At 46.2% G+C, this 22442-nt stretch overlaps 2 protein-coding genes and 1 pseudogene across 2 annotated transcripts in view; 1 reads left to right on the top strand and 2 right to left on the bottom strand.

Moving 5' to 3' along the window:
• LOC133280763 (olfactory receptor 14C36-like) overlaps positions 1 to 22442 on the bottom strand; it is a 377076-nt gene that overhangs the window by 91950 nt on the left and 262684 nt on the right. The window lies entirely within an intron of this gene.
• On the bottom strand, positions 621 to 1541 carry LOC133280748 (olfactory receptor 5T17-like). The gene has a single exon (XM_061475677.1). It carries the CDS (start codon positions 1539 to 1541, stop codon positions 621 to 623), a length of 921 nt encoding a protein of 306 aa, XP_061331661.1.
• LOC133280747 (olfactory receptor 5AU1-like) lies at positions 18420 to 19022 on the top strand (annotated as a pseudogene).

Raw genomic sequence — 22442 nt, 5'->3', positions numbered from 1 at the left:
GGACTACATTGAAATGAGCATAAAAGACGATATTATTCAACAGCCTTATCTACCTAACAATTAGTTAACAAATCTCATCTTTAGATACCATATCTAGCTTTATCCATAGATAATAGAGAAGATAGAGATCTCAGAGCAGTGCCTAATTAGGTGAGGTTAATGCCAGTTTTTCTCTTAAAATAAATGTACTTCATTCATTATTTTGAGTTCATTTCCTGCACTTGTACAGAAAAAAATTCGTTGCCCTTTAATGATAGGGGAGAAAGACCCTGAAAATGAGAAGAGGTCGTAAGGCAGGTTTTAAGCCATCAACTGGGAGATGCTGATGGCCATGGAAGAGCATTTTCACAGGGCTATCAAGGAGCCCAGAACTAATGTTCAGTGCCCATCTGATAAGACAAAAAAAGAGGGGGGGGGAAATAAAGGCAATAAAATAGAGCAGATAAATTAGATTGTGGTGTTGTGCACAAGCCAGTCATAGGAAGAAAGACAGACTTGGAAATGGTTCCAAACCAGATCTTTAAGGTGAAGGAATAGGGTGGCGAAACAAAAGTCCTTGGTGTCAACTGAAGCTCTGGAGACCTTTGTCACAAAACCAGCAGCTAAACATCCTGCCAAAGCTACTTCCACCTGACAAAGTCCCTCAGGGCATTCTTCACTTCCCTGTTCCTGAGGCTGTAGATCAGGGGGTTCAGCATGGGCACCACCAGCGAGTAGAACACAGCAAAGACCTTATCCGTGCTCAGGCTGCTGCCAGACCCTAGTCGGAAGTTCAGGCCGAGGATGGACCCGTGGAAGATGGTGACTCCAGCCAGGTGAGAGGTGCACGTGGAGAAGGCTTTCCGAGCAGAGCTGATCCTTGAGACAGCAGCGAGGATGAAGGCATAGGAGACCAGGATGGCCAAGATGGTCGCCATCTCCACCAGCCCACCAAGGACAAATATCAGACACCTATTGACACGTGTGTCGGAGCAGGAGAGAGCTAGAACAGGCATGAGGTCACAGTAGAAGTGGTTGACCTTGGCTGGCTGGCATAAAGGCAGGCTGAAGGCGAACTCTGTGTGCACCCAGGAATGCAGCAGGCCAAGCACATAGGAACTGGCCACCAGCAGCATGCAGAGCTGGTGGGACATGATGGACAAGTACAGCAAGGGCTTGCAGATGGCCATGTAGCGGTCGTACGCCATCGCAGCCAGGAGGAAGCACTCGGTGATGCCAAAGGCTATGAAGAAGTAAAGCTGGGTTGCGCAGCCGATGACAGAGATTGTTTGCTTCTCCATCAGAAAGTTCATTAACGTCCTCGGTGCCACCACTGATGAGTAGCAAGCATCGAGGAGAGATAAGTTGCTAAGGAAAAAGTACATGGGGGACTGCAGCTGAGCGCTGCTCCTGATGAGCACAACCATGCCCAGGTTCCCCACCAGCGTGATGAAGTAAATGAGGAGGAAGAGGATGAACAAAGGTGCTTGTAGTTGGGGGTTGTCCGTCAGTCCCACAAGAGTAAGCTCCGTCACTTGCTTGCTTTGATTTTTCTCAGCCATCTTCTCCTAAAGCACTGCAAGATGTATTCACAGTGCCATAATAAACAGTTAATGAAGACACTCAGCACCTAAAAAGCCCATCGATCCCCAAGGTCTGGATGGCAAACCCTCTCCTTATCAGAGATCTGCTTCATTTGCATCAACATCCATCAAAAAACAGTTAGCAAAGCAATGAATGTTTTATTCTGGTAGCAGTCACTCTACCAAGTGTTCCCTATTCCATTCATTCTAATATACATCTCCCTGATGTATACTCATGGTATATATCACATTCCAGGGTAACCCTCCCAAGTTCTGACAAAGAAAGTGTAAAAGAAGGGGTTCAGTGCTTCCTGTAATGAATTAGTGACATCAATAATGAAAATTTCACACTAGACCGTGTCTTTAGAGGTGACACGGTCTAGTGTGAGATGTCCCTGCCCAAGCCTGAGAGGTTGGAACTAGCTGAACTTCAGGTGCTTTCCAACCCAAACCAGTCTGTGATTCTGTAATTCTAGGACTTAGAATCATAGAATCAACTGGGTTGGAAAAGACCTTTCAGATCATCAAATCCAACCTTTGAAGTAGAATAGAACATTTGGCATCTTAGGGAGCCTTCCCCGTAGAGGTTTTCCTTAAAGGTGATTTTGCTTGCACACTGCAGAGATAAAACAGGAAAACCCCATTTATTCTTCAGTAACTTTTCATCTGTTTTGCTATTTCAGGGTTATTCTTCTATTGGGTATATAGAAATGGTGAAGTGCCATCATGAGGGAGAAAACCATTAAAAACAAAAAATGGCACAACAAATCTTTTCCTTTTTATCAACTTTTCCTACACCTCCTCTTTCTAAAATCCATATTTAAGAGTTCTATGAAAATACACCATGGCATCCTGCCTTTTAATCACAGCATCAGGGAGGGATATGGAGCAGCCTCCACAGGGGTCCACAAGGAACCACTGTAACATAAACACTTGGAAGAGACCAAGAAAAGAGACAGGAAAACTGCTGGGAATAGCAGATCAATAGATCAATATTAGCCTAAGATCATGGAAAGCACTGTGCTGCTCATGGGGTGTGCGTCACTGTCAGCAAATCTCTGCAGTGCAATGAGCACAGCTTTCCTATCAGCAGTCACTGTAAAACTGGTATCAAAGAGCCTGGCTTATATTCAGAAAGGAAAATCAGATAAACCATTTATCCCTATGGAAGAAGCACATGGGCTTTAGCGCTATGTACAACCTGCAGCATGACAGAATTAATGAGGGTGGCATCCCCAGCACTGCAGTGATAAAGGATTTATTATAACTGGTATTTTAGCTGCTATTTGCTACTATTAAAAAATAACCAAACCATTATAACTGGTACAACACCCTTCACAAAATCCACGTGCTCTGTGATCTTCCTTCTTCTGTTGTTCTCTTGCTCTGCCATGAAATAAACAGCTCCTTATGGTATGTCTAATAAAGATACAACCCAAAACAATCAAATTCCTCTCTACAGACCTCATCTCTAAAGGATGAAACCATTCTCCTGCCCTCCTGCTTCCTGCAAGGAATTATGTATTGTATTGCACAAGGAGACACTGGCACAGGGTGCCCAGAGAAGCTGTGGCTGCCCCATCCCATGGCAGTGTTCAGGGCCAGGTTGGACACAGGGGCTTGGAGCAAGCTGCTCCAGTGGAAGGTGTCCCTGCTCTTGGCAGGGGTTAGAACTGGATGAGCTTTAAGCACCCTTCCAACACAAGCAATTCCGGGATTCTATGATACTATATAGCCCCTTAAAATTATAAACTACCTTCTAACTCCAGCGATAAAACAAATCCTGATGTCCCCCTGTCCTTACCAGTGACAGCTTGGTTCTTCTTCCTTGCTTCACATTAAGTTACGACAGATGACGAGTTCACTTATATGCTCTGTCTGTCCCCCCTGCTGGTGTAACTGCTTTATAACCCTTATCTCTAATCCACTGAGACCTCCGAGGTGCTTTGGCTGAGAGGTGTTTTGCAGAACTTCCTTTGGGAGAAGTGCAATTATTATTATATTACTCTGTCATACATATATGTGTGTGCATGGGGGGGGTGCATAGAAGGATGACAGAGGAATATGAAAATAAAATAAAAAAATAAAGTTAAATTAAAAAATGAACTAAAAAAATAAGATTAATAAGAATTAAAAATTATAAAAATAAATTAAAACTTCAAAACTAAACATAAAAAGCAAACAAAAATGTATATTAAAATAAATTAACTTACCTAAATTAAAGAATAGACTAGAATAATAAATTAAAATAAAATAATATGAAATAGTAAAATAAATAAAAACTAAACTGAAAACTAAACTAAACCAAACCAAATTGAAATAAAGCTGGTCTTCCTGCATGGATCCTTCTCCTTGGAGAGGGGCTTTGGATCAAGGGCTGTAGGGACAGGCCAAGGGGAATGGCTTGAACCTGCCAGAGGGGAGACTGAGATGAGCTCTTAGGCGCAAGCTCTTCCCTTTGAGGGTGCTGAGGCACTGGCACAGGGTGCCCAGAGAAGCTGTGGCTGCCCCATCCCTGGCAGTGTTCAAGGCCAGGTTGGACACAGGGGCTTGAAGCAAGCTGCTCCAGTGGAAGGGGTCCCTGCCCGTGGCAGGGGTTGGAGCTCGATGAGCTTTAAGCTCCCTTCCAGCCCAAACTACTCTGGATGCCAGGTTTCATCTCATAATCCTAGATATTCATATAAATACAAGCATGAACACAGATTTCCATTGCTGGGACACAAACAGGCATTTCTGGGCTCTGATTCATGCGATTTGCTTTAGAGACTGGAGGTACAACAGAGTGAATTACACATAAAGGTGCCTGGTTCTTATGGTTGGGAGGAAATATCCACTTGCTGAAAGAGTTACTTTAGCACGAACATGGTTTATCCCAACTTTAAAGTTGTTTACTTGTATTTTTTACCTGGGTTTGCTTCTTTGACAGAGAGCCCTTCAGCTTTAAGAGCTGGGAAATCCAACACTGATGATTCAATCACTGCTGAAACAATCGATATTGACCCAACTTGTGATTAAGTTCTTTACATTTGCACACCGTTTGCAAAAGAACAGCAAAGACAAGGCTCAAATTGCCCAAAGGCTTCCAGGTAAATTAGCACCAACACTGTGAGATTTCAAAGGACCAAACACCTTCAGCTTGACCTGAAATTTCACTTGTAGGAACCAAGTTTTGGGTGGGAAAGCTTTATTTAAGAGTGCCACAAGCCTTATCATGAGAAAGTACAGTGGAGACTTGTGTGATTGAGTTATTAACTGATTCTATGATGTCCTGTGGTCCTTTGGGTCTATTCCGTTCTCACCCATCCCAGTAGGCACTGGATTTCAGAGACACTCCAGAAGAAGAGAGTTTCTGGCTCTTCTTTTGAGTTCACCTCTGAACTTGGCAACCTGGAAACCCATGCCCAGGGTAGTCCATGCTGTCTCTGTAGTGACTGAACAGAGCAATGTGATGAACAGGATGAATCAAGGTGTCCGGAGGAGCTGTTTGTGCACATTGACCATTGGTGATGAATGAGGTTGGGCTTCATCTCACCCACCTTCATCTAGGCAGGTGTTACATGACAAATCAGTGTCAGATACCTTATAAATGAGAGAGAAATTACAGAGTAATCACCTCAATACACCTTCACAGAGACCTCAGTGCTGCAATGAGTCCTACTCAATAACAGCAACAAGGAAACACCCTCCTGGTCATCAGCTTCCTCCATTCACTGCTGTCCTGGGTTCAGCAGTAGCAGTCATGTTTTTTCCTTTGTGTTAACTGGTGCAGTGCTGTGTTTTGACTTCTAGTTTGAGAACAGTGTTGGTGAAGCCGATGTTTTCGGTTGTTGCTAAGTGATGTTTACCCTGACCAAGGACTCTGTGAGGCTCATGCTCTGCCAGGGAGGAGGGGAGGCTGTGAGGAAGCAGAGACGGGGCGCCTGACCCGGGCTACCCGGGGAGGTATTCCATACCACAGCACGTCATGCCCGGGGTGGGGGGTAACTGGGAGTTACCCGGAAGGACAGGGGCTTCCGGGTGGAGCTCGCTTTCTTGGCCGGTGGTATCGTATTCTCTTCTCTTGTTATTTTCCCTTATCATTGTTTTAGCTGATAGTAGCAGTGGTGATTTGTTGCTGGACTGTTCTTGTCTCAACCCGTAGGAGTTGCACTCTCTCGATCCTCCTCCCCGTTCCTCCAGGAGCGGGGAAGGGGAGAGCCCCGGTGCGGGGGGGGGGGGGGGGGGAGACGGACACGGACCTTGATTGTTGTCAGCTCGGCACCACTCACTGGGAGTGAGTGAACAAGTTACCTGACTGGGTTTAAACCACGACAGTTCTTTTGGCGCCCAACGTGGGGCACGAGGGGTTGAGATAAGAACAGATCTGACTGGATTGATAGTCACTCGTCACAATGCTGATTTATTGGCTCTCAAGGTTTTTCCTCTTGATCTCACAGTTTCAGTATATCATATCTTACGTCCATCCGGTATTGGCTGTATTAGTGTTTTTCAAGTGTGGGGCTTGGGCTAAGGTTTTTATCCCATTGTACTTTATGGTAATGACTTGTAATACAATAGAATCATTGATCATGAAACTGATCTGGCTTATGTTCCCAGTGTGGTCACCACCTTTATACTTTGGGAGGTATATGATGGAGGTGCTTAGCAATTACACATCTTTTTTCTCCTTCTCAGGTGCTCAACCTGTGAAGGAGACATCCTTTTACCCTCCTAGTCGTCCCCCCAGACCATTTACATTTGAGAGTTTTGAATTTTTTGAATGGCCTTTTAATGCTGTTGAGACTTCTTTGCTGATGGTGATGGGAATCACCATGCTAACACGCATACAGAGTGTGTTTTGCCCACTACTGATTTCAAGAGTTAAGCAGATTCAGGTTTGGGTCTTGTCTGGGGTCAAACGACGATGTAGGAGGACCGAGAGATTTTCCCAGAGGCTGGACAGCCATGAGTGGCAGGGTGTGTGGGATAGTATGGGCAAGTATCTAGGTCAGTGGGCCCCTCCAGTATTTTGGAATTTCACTATCGAACAACTGCAAAATCCAGAAGAATTAGTAAAACACTTAAATGAGGTGTGTGGTCATTCTGGCCATACCAGAGATGGACAAATCACGGCAACGTGCTGGGGCTTGGCCTATGCTTACAGGGCCTTGTTCAACACTATCCAGCACCTTCAAAAGAAAAAGAATGTCGGCGGATTTGAGGGCAAAGCGACAGTCGCTACTCAAACTTTGGCTGCAATGAACTGCGCAGCTACCCCAGTGGCAAGTACAGCAGCTGCTCAAACTTCAACTGCAACAGACAGCGCGGTTACCCCAGCTCCAAGCACGGTAGCTACACCACCCCCAGCAACAAGTACAGTCGCTACTCAAACCACAGTGATAATCACTGCAGCCAAACCAGAGGACCAATTCGTACCAATATCAGTTGCCCCTGTACGCAAGAGAACAAGCAAAAAGGAGGCAAAAAGGGTGAAGCGAGATGAAGAACCAATGAATTCACCACCCGGTTCAGAATCTGATCAGGAGTCATCATCACATGACGAAGAAGAAGAAGAAGAGGTAACTTCTCGACCTCGGACCTCAACCGAGCTGCGGAATATGCGAAAAGATTTTATCCGTCAACCAGGGGAGCACATCATCACCTGGTTACTCCGATGCTGGGACAATGGGGCCGATGGTCACGAACTAGAAGGTACAGAAGCCAAGCAGCTGGGATCACTTGCTAGAGAAGGGGGAATTGACAAAGCAATTGCAAGAGAGAAAAAGTCCCTCAGCCTTTGGAGGAGGCTCTTGGCAGCTGTGAAAGAAAGGTTTCCGTACAAGGACGATGTTACGAGTCGTTCGGCCAAGTGGACTACTATAGACAAAGGCATCCAGTCTCTGAGGGAATCGGCCATCGTAGAGATGCTCTATCACATCAAGCCGAATAACGGGGATACACCTATAGATCCAGATGAAGTTGAATGTACACGACCCATGTGGCGAAAACTTACACGGAATGCACCGTCATCATATGCCCATTCATTGGCAACAGTAACCTGGAATGACATAGTACCACTAACAGTGGATGAAATGGTTCATAAACTCCGAGAGTTCGAAGACAATCTCACTCCTTCCATCATCTCAGCTGTGAAAAAACTGTCCCAGGACCTCGACAAATTGAGGGACGATCTATCTGATTTATCCAGCTCCTCACGTGTACCAACACACGTCTCAGCTATTAACAAAAGACGTCCTATTATTCAAGAGAGGAGATACAGAAGGTATACGCCACGGGGTACCCTATGGTTTTACCTGCTGGATCACGGAGAAGACATGACAAAGTGGGATGGAAAACCTACTTCAGCTTTGGAGGAACGGGTGAGTGAACTGAAGAGGGGAGCAAGGGCCAAGACTGATCGTCCCATGAGAGCTACGGCTTCAGTCTCTGGTGAGCAGTTTCCCAGATGGAGTGGAAGAGCTGATTTTACTCCAGCTCCTGTGATAACGAAGAATAATCCCTTTCAACACGACTTAAGTGTCCAATGCTGTGACGACCATTAGAGGGGCCCTGCCTCCAGCCAGGTGGAGGTAGGGGACAATTGGATTTACTGGACTGTGTGGATCAGATGGCCTGGCACATCAGTCCCACACAAGTATAAGGCTCTAGTAGATACCGGTGCACAGTGTACCCTGATGCCATCAAGCTGTCAAGGGGTGGAACCCATCTATATTTCTGGAGAAACAGGAGGATCCCAAGAGTTGACTGTGCTGGAGGCTGAAATCAGCCTGACTGGGAGGGAGTGGCAAAAGCACCCTATTGTGACTGGTCCAGAGGCTCCATGCATCCTCGGCATAGACTACCTCAAGAGAGGGTACTTCAAAGACCCAAAAGGGTACCGGTGGGCTTTTGGTATTGCTGCTTTGGAGACTGAGGAAATTGAGCAGCTGTCCACCTTGCCTGGTCTCTCAGAAGATCCCTCTGCTGTGGGGTTGCTGAAAGTTGAAGAACAACAAGTGCCAATTGCGACCACAACAGTGCACCGGCGGCAATATCGCACCAACCGAGACTCCCTGATTCCCATCCATCAGCTGATCCGTAGACTGGAGAGTCAGGGGGTGATCAGCAGGACCCGCTCACCCTTCAATAGCCCCATATGGCCAGTGCGAAAGTCTAATGGAGAATGGAGACTAACAGTAGACTATCGTGGCCTGAATGAAGTCACACCACCATTGAGTGCTGCCGTACCGGACATGCTAGAACTTCAGTATGAACTAGAGTCAAAGGCAGCCAAGTGGTATGCCACGATTGATATTGCCAATGCATTTTTCTCCATTCCTTTGGCAGCAGAGTGCAGGCCACAGTTTGCTTTTACTTGGAGGGGTGTCCAGTTCACTTGGAACCGACTGCCCCAGGGGTGGAAACACAGCCCTACCATTTGCCACGGACTGATCCAGACTGCACTGGAACAGGGGCAAGCTCCAGAACACCTGCAATACATTGATGACATTATTGTGTGGGGCGATACAGCGGAAGAAGTCTTTGAGAAAGGGAGGAAAATAATCCAAATCCTGCTGAAAGCCGGTTTTGCCATAAAACGGAGTAAGGTCAAGGGACCTGCACAGGAGATTCAATTTTTGGGAATAAAATGGCAAGATGGACGTAGACAGATCCCCACAGATGTGATCAACAAGATAACAGCAATGTCTCCACCAACTAATAAGAAAGAAACGCAAGCTTTCTTGGGTGCAGTGAGGTTCTAGAGAATGCACATCCCAAATTACAGTTCGATTGTAAGCCCTCTCTATCATGTGACCCGGAAGAAGAATGATTTTAAATGGGGCCCTGAGCAGCAACAAGCCTTTGAGCAAATTAAACGCGAGATAGTTCATGCAGTAGCCCTTGGACCAGTCTGGACCGGGCCAGATGTAAAAAATGTGCTGTACACTGCAGCTGGGGAGAACGGTCCTACCTGGAGCCTCTGGCAGAAAGCTCCAGGGGAGACTAGAGGTTGACCCCTCGGCTTTTGGAGTCGGGGATACAAAGGATCTGAGGCCAGCTATACCCCAACTGAGAAAGAGATACTGGCAGCCTATGAAGGGGTTCGAGCTGCTTCGGAAGTGATTGGCACTGAAGCACAGCTCCTCCTGGCACCCCGGCTGCCCATGCTGGGCTGGATGTTCAAAGGCAGGGTCTCCTCTACACATCATGCAACTGATGCTACATGGAGTAAATGGGCTGCACTAATTACACAACGAACTCGAATAGGAAATCCCAGTCGTCCAGGCATTCTAGAAGTCATCATGGACTGGCCAGAGGGCAAAGATTTCGGAATGTCACCAGAGGAGGAGGTGGTGCTTGCTGAAGAGGCCCCACCATATAATAAACTGTCAGAAAGTGAAAAGCAGTATGTCTTGTTTACTGATGGCTCTTGCCGTATTGTGGGAAAGCATCGGAGATGGAAGGCAGCTGTATGGAGTCCTGGACGACAAGTTGCAGAAACTGCTGAAGGAGAGGGTGAATCGAGTCAATTTGCTGAGGTGAAAGCCATCCAGCTGGCCCTGGACATTGCTGAACGAGAAAAGTGGCCAGTACTTTATCTCTATACTGACTCATGGAGGGTGGCAAATGCCCTGTGGGGGTGGTTGAAGCAATGGAAGCAGAACAACTGGCAACGCAGAGGTAAACCCATCTGGGCTGCTGCACTGTGGAAAGATATTGCTGCCCGGGTGCAGAACCTGGTGGTGAAGGTACGTCATGTAGATGCCCATGTACCCAAGAGTCGGGCCACTGAGGAACACCAGAACAACCAACAAGTGGATAAAGTGGCTAAGATTGAAGTGGCTCAGATGGACTTAGATTGGCAACATAAAGGTGAATTATTTCTTGCCCGGTGGGCCCATGACACTTCAGGCCATCAGGGCAGAGATGCAACATACAGATGGGCCCGTGACCGAGGGGTGGACTTAACAATGGACACTATTGCCCAGGTTATTCATGAGTGTGAAACATGTGCTGCAATTAAACAAGCCAAGCGGTTAAAGCCTCTTTGGTATGGAGGATGATGGTTGAAGTATAAATATGGGGAGACCTGGCAGATTGACTATATCACACTGCCACCAAGCCGCCAAGGCAAGCGCCATGTGCTTACCATGGTGGAAGCAACCACCGGGTGGCTGGAAACATACGCTGTGCCCCATGCCACTGCCCGGAACACCATCCTGGGCCTTGAGAAACAGATTTTGTGGCGACACGGCACCCCAGAGAGAATTGAGTCAGACAATGGGACTCATTTCCGGAATAACCTTATAGATATTTGGGCCAAAGAGCATGGCATTGAGTGGGTATATCACATCCCCGAACATGCACCAGCCTCTGGGAAAATCGAACGGTACAATGGGCTGTTAAAAACTACACTGAGAGCGATGGGTGGGGGAACTTTCAAGCATTGGGATACACATTTACCAAAGGCCACCTGGTTGGTCAACACCAGAGGATCTGCCAACAGGGCTGGCCCAGCCCAGTCAGAACTTTTACATATTGTAGAGGGGGACAAAGTTCCCGTGGTGCATATGAAGAATTTGCTGGGGAAGACAGTCTGGGTTATTCCTGCTTCAGGTAAAGGCAAACCCACTCGTGGGATTGCTTTTGCTCAGGGACCTGGATATACTTGGTGGGTAATGCGGGAGGATGGGGAAGTCCGATGTATACCTCAAGGGGATTTGACTTTAGGGGAAAACAGCCAGTGAACTCAATTGTATGCTGTTGCCTGCTGTGTAATGCTTTTATAGCCCATCAACTAGATGTCTCCAGGTCACCAGCGACTGGCCCTGACTTCCCTCCAGCCATCATCCCAACAGAGAATGAACTTGGAACATCATGGACCGAATGGACTCGGCAGCATTATAGGGATTGGTCCATGCACTAAGAAAATGATTTTTTCCTCTTGGTCTGTATGTATATGGATGTATATATGTGGGAGAGCGATGGTGTATTGAAAATGTGGGATCTGAGCACGACGTGAATGGTATGGAATAAGGGGTGGATAATGTCCTGGGTTCAGCAGTAGCAGTCATGTTTTTTCCTTTGTGTTAACTGGTGCAGTGCTGTGTTTTGACTTCTAGTTTGAGAACAGTGTTGGTGAAGCCGATGTTGTCGGTTGTTGCTAAGTGATGTTTACCCTGACCAAGGACTCTGTGAGGCTCATGCTCTGCCAGGGAGGAGGGGAGGCTGTGAGGAAGCAGAGACGGGGCGCCTGACCCGGGCTAGCCGGGGAGGTATTCCATACCACAGCACGTCATGCCCGGGGTGGGGGGTAACTGGGAGTTACCCGGAAGGACAGGAGCTTCCGGGTGGAACTCGTTTTCTTGGCCGGTGGTATCGTATTCTCTTCCCTTGTTATTTTCCCTTATCATTGTTTTAGCTGATAGTAGCGGTGGTGATTTGTTGCTGGACTGTTCTTGTCTCAACCCGTAGGAGTTGCACTCTCTCGATCCTCCTCCCCGTTCCTCCGGGAGCGGGGAAGGGGAGAGCCCCGGTGCAGGGGGGGATGGGGAGACGGACACGGACCTTGATTGTTGTCAGCTCGGCACCACTCACTGGGAGTGAGTGAACAAGTTACCTGACTGGGTTTAAACCACGACATGAAGGCAGGAAAAAAGCCTTTTCCACCTCCATGTCCCACCTGATTGTGGTGATCATGTTGTACGGAACAACCATCTTCATGTATTTACGCCCTAGCTCTAGTTACTCCCTGAACACTGACAAAGTGGTCTCTGTTTTCTACACGGTGGTGATCCCCATGCTCAACCCCCTCATCTACAGCTTGAGGAACAAAGAGATGAAGGATGCTCTGTGGAGAACTGCAGAAAGAATCACAGTCAGGCTTTGAAAACCCTGATCCAGGGATGTGGGTAACATGAGGCTTTGTTCCAGAGGCTGTGGAGCCTCCACCCATGGACATGTTCAGAAGCTGCCTGAATGAGGCCAGGAGCAACCTGATGCGGCCATGACTAGCATGACCATGACTCGTCACTGATGTGACTATGACCAGCAGGACATAGTTATTGCTCAGAAAGGACATCTAGGAGGTCTCTGTTCCTATGACCGGCAAATTATACACATAAACATATATGTATATGTGTGTATATACATAAAAACACAATATTAAATGCATCCTAAACTCTATATTTATATATAACACAATATATTCTTGTGTTAAATGTGAAACCAACACCCATGAGACTGATTTTCCTTGCCTCAGTTTAGTTGGGGGCTCAGTGAATTGTGGGCTGGGTGGGGGAGGCAGCTCCTATGAAAAGCTTTTCCCAGGACGGATGGAAACCCAAGATCTAAATGGATGAACTGATCTTTTAATGCAGTTATGGAGCAATGGGATATCGTGCGTGAGCCAAGTGAGTGAAATGCAAATTCTTCAACAGGTCTGTGTTTGGAACCAGGCTGCTGAGTTAAATCACAGTCAAATTGGGCTTTGCCACCTCTTTTCAGGCAGCTGTAGAACTTCACCCTTTCAGTTTTCCTCCTCAAGTTCTGCCTTTCTCAAAGCCTTTAAGAGAATCTCTAAGGAGTTTTCTAATTTATACCCACAGTGGTTTGTTAAAAACAAGGCAAGAATGTTATCAGTAGAATTTGCCGCAGGAGAGTTGCACTTTGGTTTGAGGCAATGGGGATTAAAGAAACCCAAAGCAAACATGGGAACACACCAACACCCTGAAACAACAGGGAAAATCGGAGGTAATGAAAAAACCTAACCAAAAGTCTTTATTTCCTATGCAAGAAGTCATTCCTGGCACAAATTGCAGCTCCCCCATATCCTGGTTGCTATAAAATCACAATGCCACCAGGGAAAACAGTCACCACAGGGTTTCCCTACACACCCAAAACTTCCCTATTTCTTCAGCAGCTCATCACTCAAAGGTGAGAGATGTCCCTGATCCATCTGTGTTAACAAGCTCCTCTGGGAATGGATTTGGAGCTGATGGGCTGATAGGAAGGAGAAGGCTTGGCTGAGTCCTGGATGGAGATTTTCCACCTGTGGTCATTTGACCTGTGTCTTCCCCAGTGGGAAAACCACTCTTTAATCCAGGGGAAAATAACCCAAACAGGTATGTGACCCTGGCCAGCACTAAGAAATAAGTCTTTATTCTTCATTTAGACTTCATTTTTTATTTATACTTTATTCTTTAACCTTTACATTTTTTTATTATGTATTTATTATATATATATTATATATATATTCTTATTCTTTACTCTTATTCTTTGTTCTTACTGTTTACTAAACTTACCATCCTGAACCTGACTCTTACTGTTGCCAGGAGGACATGACAGTATCCACATAATGCCTGCTCTTTAGATGCCCATTTTCCCTTCAAAGCTGCATTTCATCTACTTCTGAACAAAATCCATTCCTTTTCCTGTGTGATTTTTGTTCCTTCTTGGTACCATTGCTCTCTGTGGTCACCTCCAAGAGGTGCAAAATGGTCACAGGAGTCCCTGTAGGTAACAAAAGGCAGAAGTTTTGAAATAAGTGGCTAGAAAATCCTGGATCAGGATTTCTTATACAACACCACCATCTATTGGACGTTGCTGGGAATAGCCACTCCTTTTTCTCTGAGATAAAACTTTAATTTCTTACGTGCTGGGAAAGTTTGATAAGCCAAGTGGCTTGTTCTTGCACAGGAAACTGAGAGATAATAGATAAATAAACTAAGACCATCATGTTGCCTCTACAGTTGGCTGATCCTATGTAGACAGTTTACTTCCTGACCCTGTTAAAGCAATGTCAGAGGGTTTAACAGATTGAAACAAAGTCCCCTCACATTTAGAAATGATGCTTTAAACCCCACTTTTCCTAATGCAGTTTTTGTCTGAGGCTTCAGGTTGTATGAAATGTAGATTATTGTAGAATCATAGAGTGGTTTGGTTTGGAAAGGAGCTTGGTTCCAACCCCCTGCCATGGTCAGGGACACTACACACTAGACCATGTCACCGAAGACTCTGTCCAGCCTGGCCTTGAACACTGCCAGGGATGGGGCAGCCAAAGCTTCTCTGGGCACCCTGTGCCAGTGCCTCAGCACCCTCACAGGGAAGAGCTTCTTTGTTATCTGTAACCTGAACTCCCCCTGTTTCAGTTTGAACCCATCACCCCTTGTCCTGTCACTCCAGTCCCTGATGAAGAGTCCCTCTCCAGCACCCTTGTAGCCCCCTTCAGACACTGGAAGCTGCTCTGAGGTCTCCACACAGCTTCTTTTCTTCAGGCTGAACAGCCCCAGTGTTCTCAGCCTGGCTCCATACAGGAGCTGCTCCATCCCCTGATCATCCTCGTGGCCTCCTCCGCACTTGATCCATGTCCTTCTGATGTTGAGGATATCAAATTCACTCTGCCTTTTAAATGGTTTTTTTTTTTTTCATTAAATAGTCTGGGCTATCCATACACAATTTGAAGTGCTAATTCATGGTGTTTGAAATGATTCCTTTCTCCATCTAGATCCTTCCTCTAGATCCACAGATCCCTCTCAGAAAGTATCCCCATTGTACATCTTTACTCCTGACAAAGCCATCCCAGATTTTATAATGAAAGCAAACGAAAACATATCAGATCTCAAAACAGGTAAGGTCTCAACCTTTATCCCATGGACGTGAAGGATTTAATTCCTTGTTGTTGATGTATGTAAATCACACCCATCACCACCTAAATCATCCCAGGGGAGCAGCTGGGCTTATTTAGGTGCTCTCTGATGCTGAATTAAATGGGTTAGGATGCCTATAGAGTAACCAAGTTCCTGGGCTACTGGTGGATCCATCCTGGTAACCTGCATGGGGTTGGAAACCCACCTTTTGTTACAGAGCATTAAGTTCTAGGCAGGAATAGCCAGGGTCATTCCCTACTAAGGCTTTCGGGGAGTAAAGAGGTGATTTCTGTCCTTTCCTGGAAGGCCCTGCAGCCCCCTCTCAGCTTTGGGAGCACAGTAATGGAAGCATTTCTGATTGAAAAGTAAAGGCAGCTGCTTCAAAATGAAAAGGAAGTTGTGCTTTTATATTTTCATTCTAAGTAGCAGCATGAACTGAGATAAAGGAGAGCTGGATTTCCCCTACACTGAGGGTTGAACGCATCTGAGAGTGCTTCCCAAGAGGTAATCTTGTTTTTGAATACAGATATGACACACTACATACTGCTATGTACTAAAAAACTACTTTTGGGGATTTTTGAAGGCTGGGTAAAACTCTTAAAGACAACAGTTTGGGGCTGGTATTGTTCAAATAAGACCTTCCGGTGCCATTAATTTTAAAACCTGTTGGGTGTATCCTGACCTGGCTCTTGGGAGCCCTTTGGGCTGACCCTTGCCTGGTCTGACAGCTCCCTGGCGGTTAATGTGTAATCCCCTGACTTGTTTCACCCCTGGCTCTGTGAATACCACAAAGGACAAGGCTCTGGAAGGACGGGTAGATGCTGCATGGGAGAAGACAGAGCAGCATTACCCTTCTAGCTGGAGCCTGGAGAAGCTGGGAGTATTAAAACCCATTTCAAGTGGATCTGAGAGCAAAGACGAAGAAATCCCTGATATGAAAACCCTGCTTTGTCCTGTGGCATCCACAGGATCCACAGGCCTTGTAGCAAACCCTACCTCCTCTGCTTTATTTCAGGGCAGCAGAAACCATCCCCTTGAGGAATCAGAGGGATGCTGGTAGTGTGAGCATGGGGATCTTTTGCTTCATATTTTAAACGGTCCCTTTCTTCACTCATTTAATAGTTTGTGCTGTAAGACTCTCTAAAGAGCAGCTAGCCAAACAGTGTGTTATAGCTCTAGAGAGCTGGCACCTTCCCCTTGTTCCTGTACTGAGATCTTGAGGATAACATCCACCATGATGGCTTCGGACTGTCAGAGGGGAGATTGAGATGAGCTCTTAGGCAGAAGCTCTTCCCTGTGAGGGTGCTGAGGCGCTGGCACAGGGTGCCCAGAGAAGCTGTGGCTGCCCCATCCCTGGCTGTGCTCAAGGCCAGGCTGGACACAGGAGCTTGGAGCAAGCTGCTCCAGTGGAAGGGGTCCCTGCTCGTGGCAGGGATTGGAGCAGGATGAGCTTTAAGGTCTCTTCCAACACAAACTACTCTGGGATTCTATGGTTCTATGAGAACAAGCTAACTGCTACCTAACCAGGAGGTTGTGATGCAAGGTTTTGCTTGGCTGTAGAGTCTCAACAGCATCTGGATGTTCTCCTATCCATAATGTCAAGAGTTGCATCTTGGATAATACTAGCAACAGTCTGCTTGGTGAGCCCTAGGGCAGCTTGTTGAAAGCTTGGCCAAAAAACAAGATCTTACCAAATCGGATTAGGAAAGCCACAAATGGAGGTCCTTTCCCCAGGAATACAGGGATAAATATTCAGTTAACTCTTCAGCAGAGTGTGGACCCACAACCTGCATGGATAATATCTAAACGAGGGCGGCAAGGTGTGGATTTTCAGATTAATTTATCTCCATTCCAGTGAGTTTGCTCAAGCTGCAGGGAGATGTGATTGCTGGGGGAAGCTGTCGTGCATAGCACAAGCTGCAGCCTTAGACACATCCCAGGTTTCATATCTGCCCTTGGATCACTTCAGACCAAGCACTTGGTTTGTCAAGCAAGAAAAAGCGAGGGTGAGCCTTTGTTAATTGTGAGCTTCAGGTCAATTCTCCCCTGGCAGGAGATGTGTGTGTCTGGGCAGGTGGATGCTGCCTCAGGGGGAGGATTGAGCCCCAGACCCAAACAGTTTGATTTTCATTACTTGGGTCACGTTTCCCAGCTCTGTGGTGATGGCTCAGGAGCTGCTTTGCCTCCGGCATGTCTATGCGAGCAGTGAAAAGCAGCTCTAAATCCCCATTAATAACACCAGGAGACCACATGCGTTGCTCACAAGACATCTGAACTGAGGAGTCTGGCTCTGGAGGGGGAACTCACCCCTTCAGCAAAAGGTCATCAAATAATGATGACTTAAGCATGGCTCTGCTTGTCAGATACCAGCCACATGCACTCTTGCTTTGCTCTCTGGTGTAACTCTGTCAAGTGATGATTAATGTTAGGCAGGAAAAATCAATGAAGATTTATTCTGCCTGTTGTAAGCTGTGATATTAGGAGCTGCTGATTTCTCCCAGGCAGAATTTATCTTTGATCAAGCCTTAATTTATCTTTTGTCTACAAGTTAGGCATCGTGTCTAAAGCAAAGTGAGGCAAGAAATCCTGGCTCTGCACCATCCTACCCTAAGGAAAGCCACATTTGCTCTCAAAGAGCTCCTCCTGGGTCACAGAGAACAGCTATTTATTCCTCATATATCACACTAGACTGGCAGCACCCAAAAGATGAGAAATAATTCCCTTTCCCCAGCAGTTACTCAGGATTTCAAGGACTTCCATGTGTCAATGGCTTGAGAGGAACTATGAGAAACCCTGCAGTTTATTCATTCTGGTGTTGCCCTCCCTCCTTGCCTTAAAATACCTACTAGCTTCCAGCTGTGTTGGTGGTGGTTGTGGTGTTCAGCCAAGACTGGCCTTGGTGTTTTCCTCTCTCAAAAAGAATTTACCTCATATTGACTTATATATATGTATGTGTGTGTATATATGTATATATACACCCTTTACATTGACTTAAAGTGGGGTAGCTGATTGATAGACAAAACCTGACATTCTTAATATTATTGAGGGATTCGGGCCTCTTCAGAATTTTCAGTTGCCTCTCCTGGATGTCTGCTAGTCCTCTACCATCATCCCTCAAGCCTTGCTCAATATTCTAGTGGAGCAGAAAGTGATTTCCTTCATTAGATGTGCCACTCAGCTCTTCTTGTTCACAACCTGTGCCACCATCGAGTGCTACGTGCTGGCTGCTATGGCTTATGATTGCTACGTGGCCATTTGTAACCCCCTTCTCTACTCCACAATCATGTCCCAAAGGCTTTGCATTGGGATGTTGGCTGGTGCCTACTCAGCTGGTGTGATCAGCTCTACCATACACACGGTTTCCATATCTCGTCTCCCATTCTGTCAGTCCAAGACGATCAATCACTTCTTCTGTGATGGACCACCACTGCTAGCCCTCTCCTGCTCTGACACCCCTGCCATCGAGGTGATGGTTGCTGCCATGGTGGGGTTCAAGGTACTGAGCACCACGGTCTTCATCCTCATCTCCTACTTGTAGGTACTTTCCACTATCATGCGGATGCGGTCTGTGGTTGGTCAATGCAAAGCTTTCTCCACCTGTGCCTCTCACTTCATCTCCATTGCTTTGTACTATGGCAGCTCCCTCTTCATGTACCTGCACCCCAGCTCCAGCCAGTCCTCGAAGCATGACGAGGAGGTCTCCATGACACACTCTGTGGCTGTCAGCATGCTGAACCCTCTCATCCACAGCCTAAGAAATGCGGATATGAAGAATGGCATGAGGAAAGCAAAAAGTAGAGTCCTCTGCTCTTTGTCCATTCATGGTTCCTAGTCAGCTGAGAGGGCTACCCTGCCATGGTGAGAACAAGCAGGCTGGATATTGCACCTTCAAGGATGGTTCGATATTGCACCTTGAAGAGGATGGTTGGATATAGCACCTTGATGAGAATGGGTGGATAAGGCACCTTCACAAAGACGGGACTAAACATACTTGGAAGCATGACACCTGGAAAACACGCTTCTCCTTAAACCAGAACTACATGCTATACTCCGATGGACAGGACTTTCTCTGGCTGCAGCCTGAGACCTGAGAGTGACTGTGTATTGGAAAGAAAGTTGTTGTCCAAAGTGAGTGTTACTTAAATATCACTTGAAATTCATATATCTTATTATTTAAATGCTATTAAACATAACAATAAACTTTACTTCAGGCTCCAGAGAGCAAAAGGGAGAAGGTGGTGTCTTTGCCCTGCCTGCATCAAACCAACTGGTACCTGAGCTCATGTTTTATATTAGCAAATGATTTATGGTGTTATTTCTGGTTTTAAGGAAATATTAACTGATATTTCCAGGTATTTCAAGTCCAGACCACAAGTTTTTTTCACGTGAAATGGCAGAGGGGATATTGAGGTGAGCTGTTAAGCAGAAGTTGCTCCCTGTGAGGGTGCTGAGGCGCTGGCACAGGGTGCCCAGAGAAGCTGAGGCTGTTGCTTCCCTGCCAGTTTTCAAGGCCAGGTTGGACACAGGGGCTTGGAGCAAGCTGCTCTAGCGGCAGGGGTCCCCGCCCATAGCAGGGGTTGGAGCTTTAAGGTCCCTTCCAACACAAACTGCGATGCGATTGTAAGAAATAAAGCTCTCACAGTCTGTTGGTCAACAAAGCCCTTGTGCTAAATGGGGACAAGTCATATCTGAGCCTCTGCTCTGCTGCGATTTTAAGTAGGGGTGTAAAGGGGCTGAGTGCTGTTACAATGGAGGATCGGGGTCTTCCTCCATCCTGAACAGCCAAGGTGCTGCTGGCCTGGGTATCCTGACAAAGCTGATGGGACTGTCTGCTTCTGGGACTTCAAGCTGCATTATTCACCCTGCACATGTGCACCCATGTATTCTTAGTGCCTGTTTTTGAATTCATGCAGTTCTTTTCAATAATCTTTGAATTATATATTGTTCTTCTTTTCTAAATTTGGTTGAGGGTTATTTCTCCCTCTGTTATATTGATTTTCCCACTTCACAAGCCTTGGTCTTAGCCCAGTACCCAATGGGGATGAAAGACATTCAAAACCACTCAGAAATCCTTTTCTACCCTCCTCCAGTGCATCTCCTGGACTGTCAGTCTTGTGCCTTCCAGCAGAAAAACAAGGTTGACATTGAAAACATCTAAAGCCACCTATATACTTCTCCTTCTTCCTTCCCACACTTTCATAGCTTGGTTTTCTCCTCTCATTGCCCCAACCTTTGTCTTTTCTAAATGTGTGGGACAAGGTTATCATTTAATATTTCTACTAAGAGTTTTATAATGTCTCTTCATCTAAGAGAAGCATTCAGGACACACCGGCACTCAGGATTCTTTGGATGAAGACTGGGAAATCTGACTTCATCCTGCTATATCCTCAAAGCAGCCACGTTTTGAGCCAATGCTTTTGACCAAAGTGTTGTACAATCACTAGTTAAGTGTATGGAAATAAATGCATGTGATGGAAAGGTCTCCTCATGACCAGCACAAACCATCCACACAGAGGATGCTTTGTTGAGCTTGTTTTCAGCTCCCTTTAATGCAATATTAGATGAACCCTGTGGATGTAAAGGGCTTCCTCAGGGAAACACTGAAAGGAAGATGTATGTGATAGATGGGGAAAGACAGCCAGGAAGACTTTGGGGAGAGAGGACTTGAGAGGTTGTTTTGCTGATCAAGTCAAACTAATTATCCGATGGAGGAGGGTCCTTTGGGAGAACAGTTTGCACAACACAAGCCTCTGATGTAATGCCTCCTGTGCGATAAAACCCTTCCACCAGCCAGCCTGGAGCATCCTGCTCCCAAGCATCTCTCCTTCAACCCATCACATGGTCTCCAGGAGGAGCTGCAGGCACTGCATCCACCACCACCTTCCTCTTTAACCAAGCAGGTACAAAAGGGTTTGATGGGTGGTGGGTCCACTTTGACTCTGGTCGTGCTGCCTCTCACATGCTTGATGGCATGTTGAATTTCACTCTTCTTCAGGGACTGTAGAGATAGGGCAAGGTGTGATGGGTTTAAACTGAAACAGGGAAATTCAGGTTGGAGATAAGGAAGAAGTGTTTTACTGTGAGGGTGCTGAGGTGCTGGCACAGGGTGCCCAGAGAAGCTGTGGCTGCCCCATCCCTGGCAGTGTTCAAGGCCAGGTTGGACACAGGGGCTTGGAGCAAGCTGCTCTAGTGGAAGGTGTCCCTGCCCGTGTCAGGGTTTGGAGCTGTGTGAGCTTTAATTTCCCTTCAACCCAAACCATTCTATGATAACCCATGGTGTGAATAAAAGTGCCCTAGTATGCCTAGTAGGTTTGCTTCAAAAACACCAATATTCCTGACCCCATCTACAACTGATTTAGCGATATTTTAGCATGAGAATATCCAAGCTAAAGCCTTAAAATTTTGGTTTATATATGGTATGTTTTGTATTTTACACCCTTAGGTGGATATTTGGGTTGGTCATAGGAAGCTCACTGCAACCACAGCAAAGCTCTGCTGGAGCCAAGACCACTGCTTTCCCTTAACATTATGCAGGGTGGGGGTATTCAAAAGCAGATAAACTTAGAACCTAAAGGAAATTTCAAGTACATGGCTTTGTGTGGTGTTGAAAAGGATGCAGCACAAGTAATGAATCTACAGAAGAGCACTGATCCACTCTGAAAAATACAAAAAAGGGAGAAAAATAATCCTTAAAATTCCCAGAAATCAGTGAAGAAAATACAACATCTTTTCTGTTTTCCACATTTTGTGATGTACTTATTTGGTTTTATTGTATTACGTTTGGATAGACATGTTTCTCACTGTTTCATTAGTGATGTGTATATCATATCGATCATTGTAGAATTATTCTCTTTTCATTTCCGGTCGTGTAATGAGCTCCTTCACCTCTTTGACTTCAGATCTTGAGTTACAGACAGAAATACACCATTACAAATACACCATTTTCTATTGCATTTACTTTCTGGATTAAACTCCAACTAAACTTCCACATTATTTCTCTTGTAGGGATGTGTTTCAGTGATTCCTTTCATTTCAATCCAAATCCATCAACTTGTTGAAATGACAGATACAGGAAACCTCACTGTTCTCTCCGGCTTCATCCTCTTGGGTTTCTCTGATGCCCCAGAGCTACAAACCGCCATCTTCACAATCGTCTTATCCCTCTATGTTTTCATGGTTCTGGGGAACCTGACGATGATCCTGCTGATCAACACTGACCCCCACCTCAACATCCCCGTGTACTTCTTCCTGA

The sequence above is a fragment of the Pezoporus flaviventris genome, unplaced genomic scaffold (assembly GCF_033815535.1).
Source record: "Pezoporus flaviventris isolate CSIRO_AGI_PZ_B2104156 unplaced genomic scaffold, CSIRO_AGI_Pfla_v1 ptg000088l, whole genome shotgun sequence".
NCBI classification, from domain to species: Eukaryota; Metazoa; Chordata; class Aves; order Psittaciformes; family Psittacidae; genus Pezoporus; species Pezoporus flaviventris.
Note: the sequence above shows the minus strand (reverse complement) of the source record. Positions and strands in the feature narration are given on the sequence as shown.

Coding starts and splice junctions, on each gene's coding strand:
- LOC133280748 (XM_061475677.1), bottom strand. CDS start 1,541: ATGGCTGAGAAAAATCAAAGCAAGCAAGTGACGGAGCTTACTCTTGTG.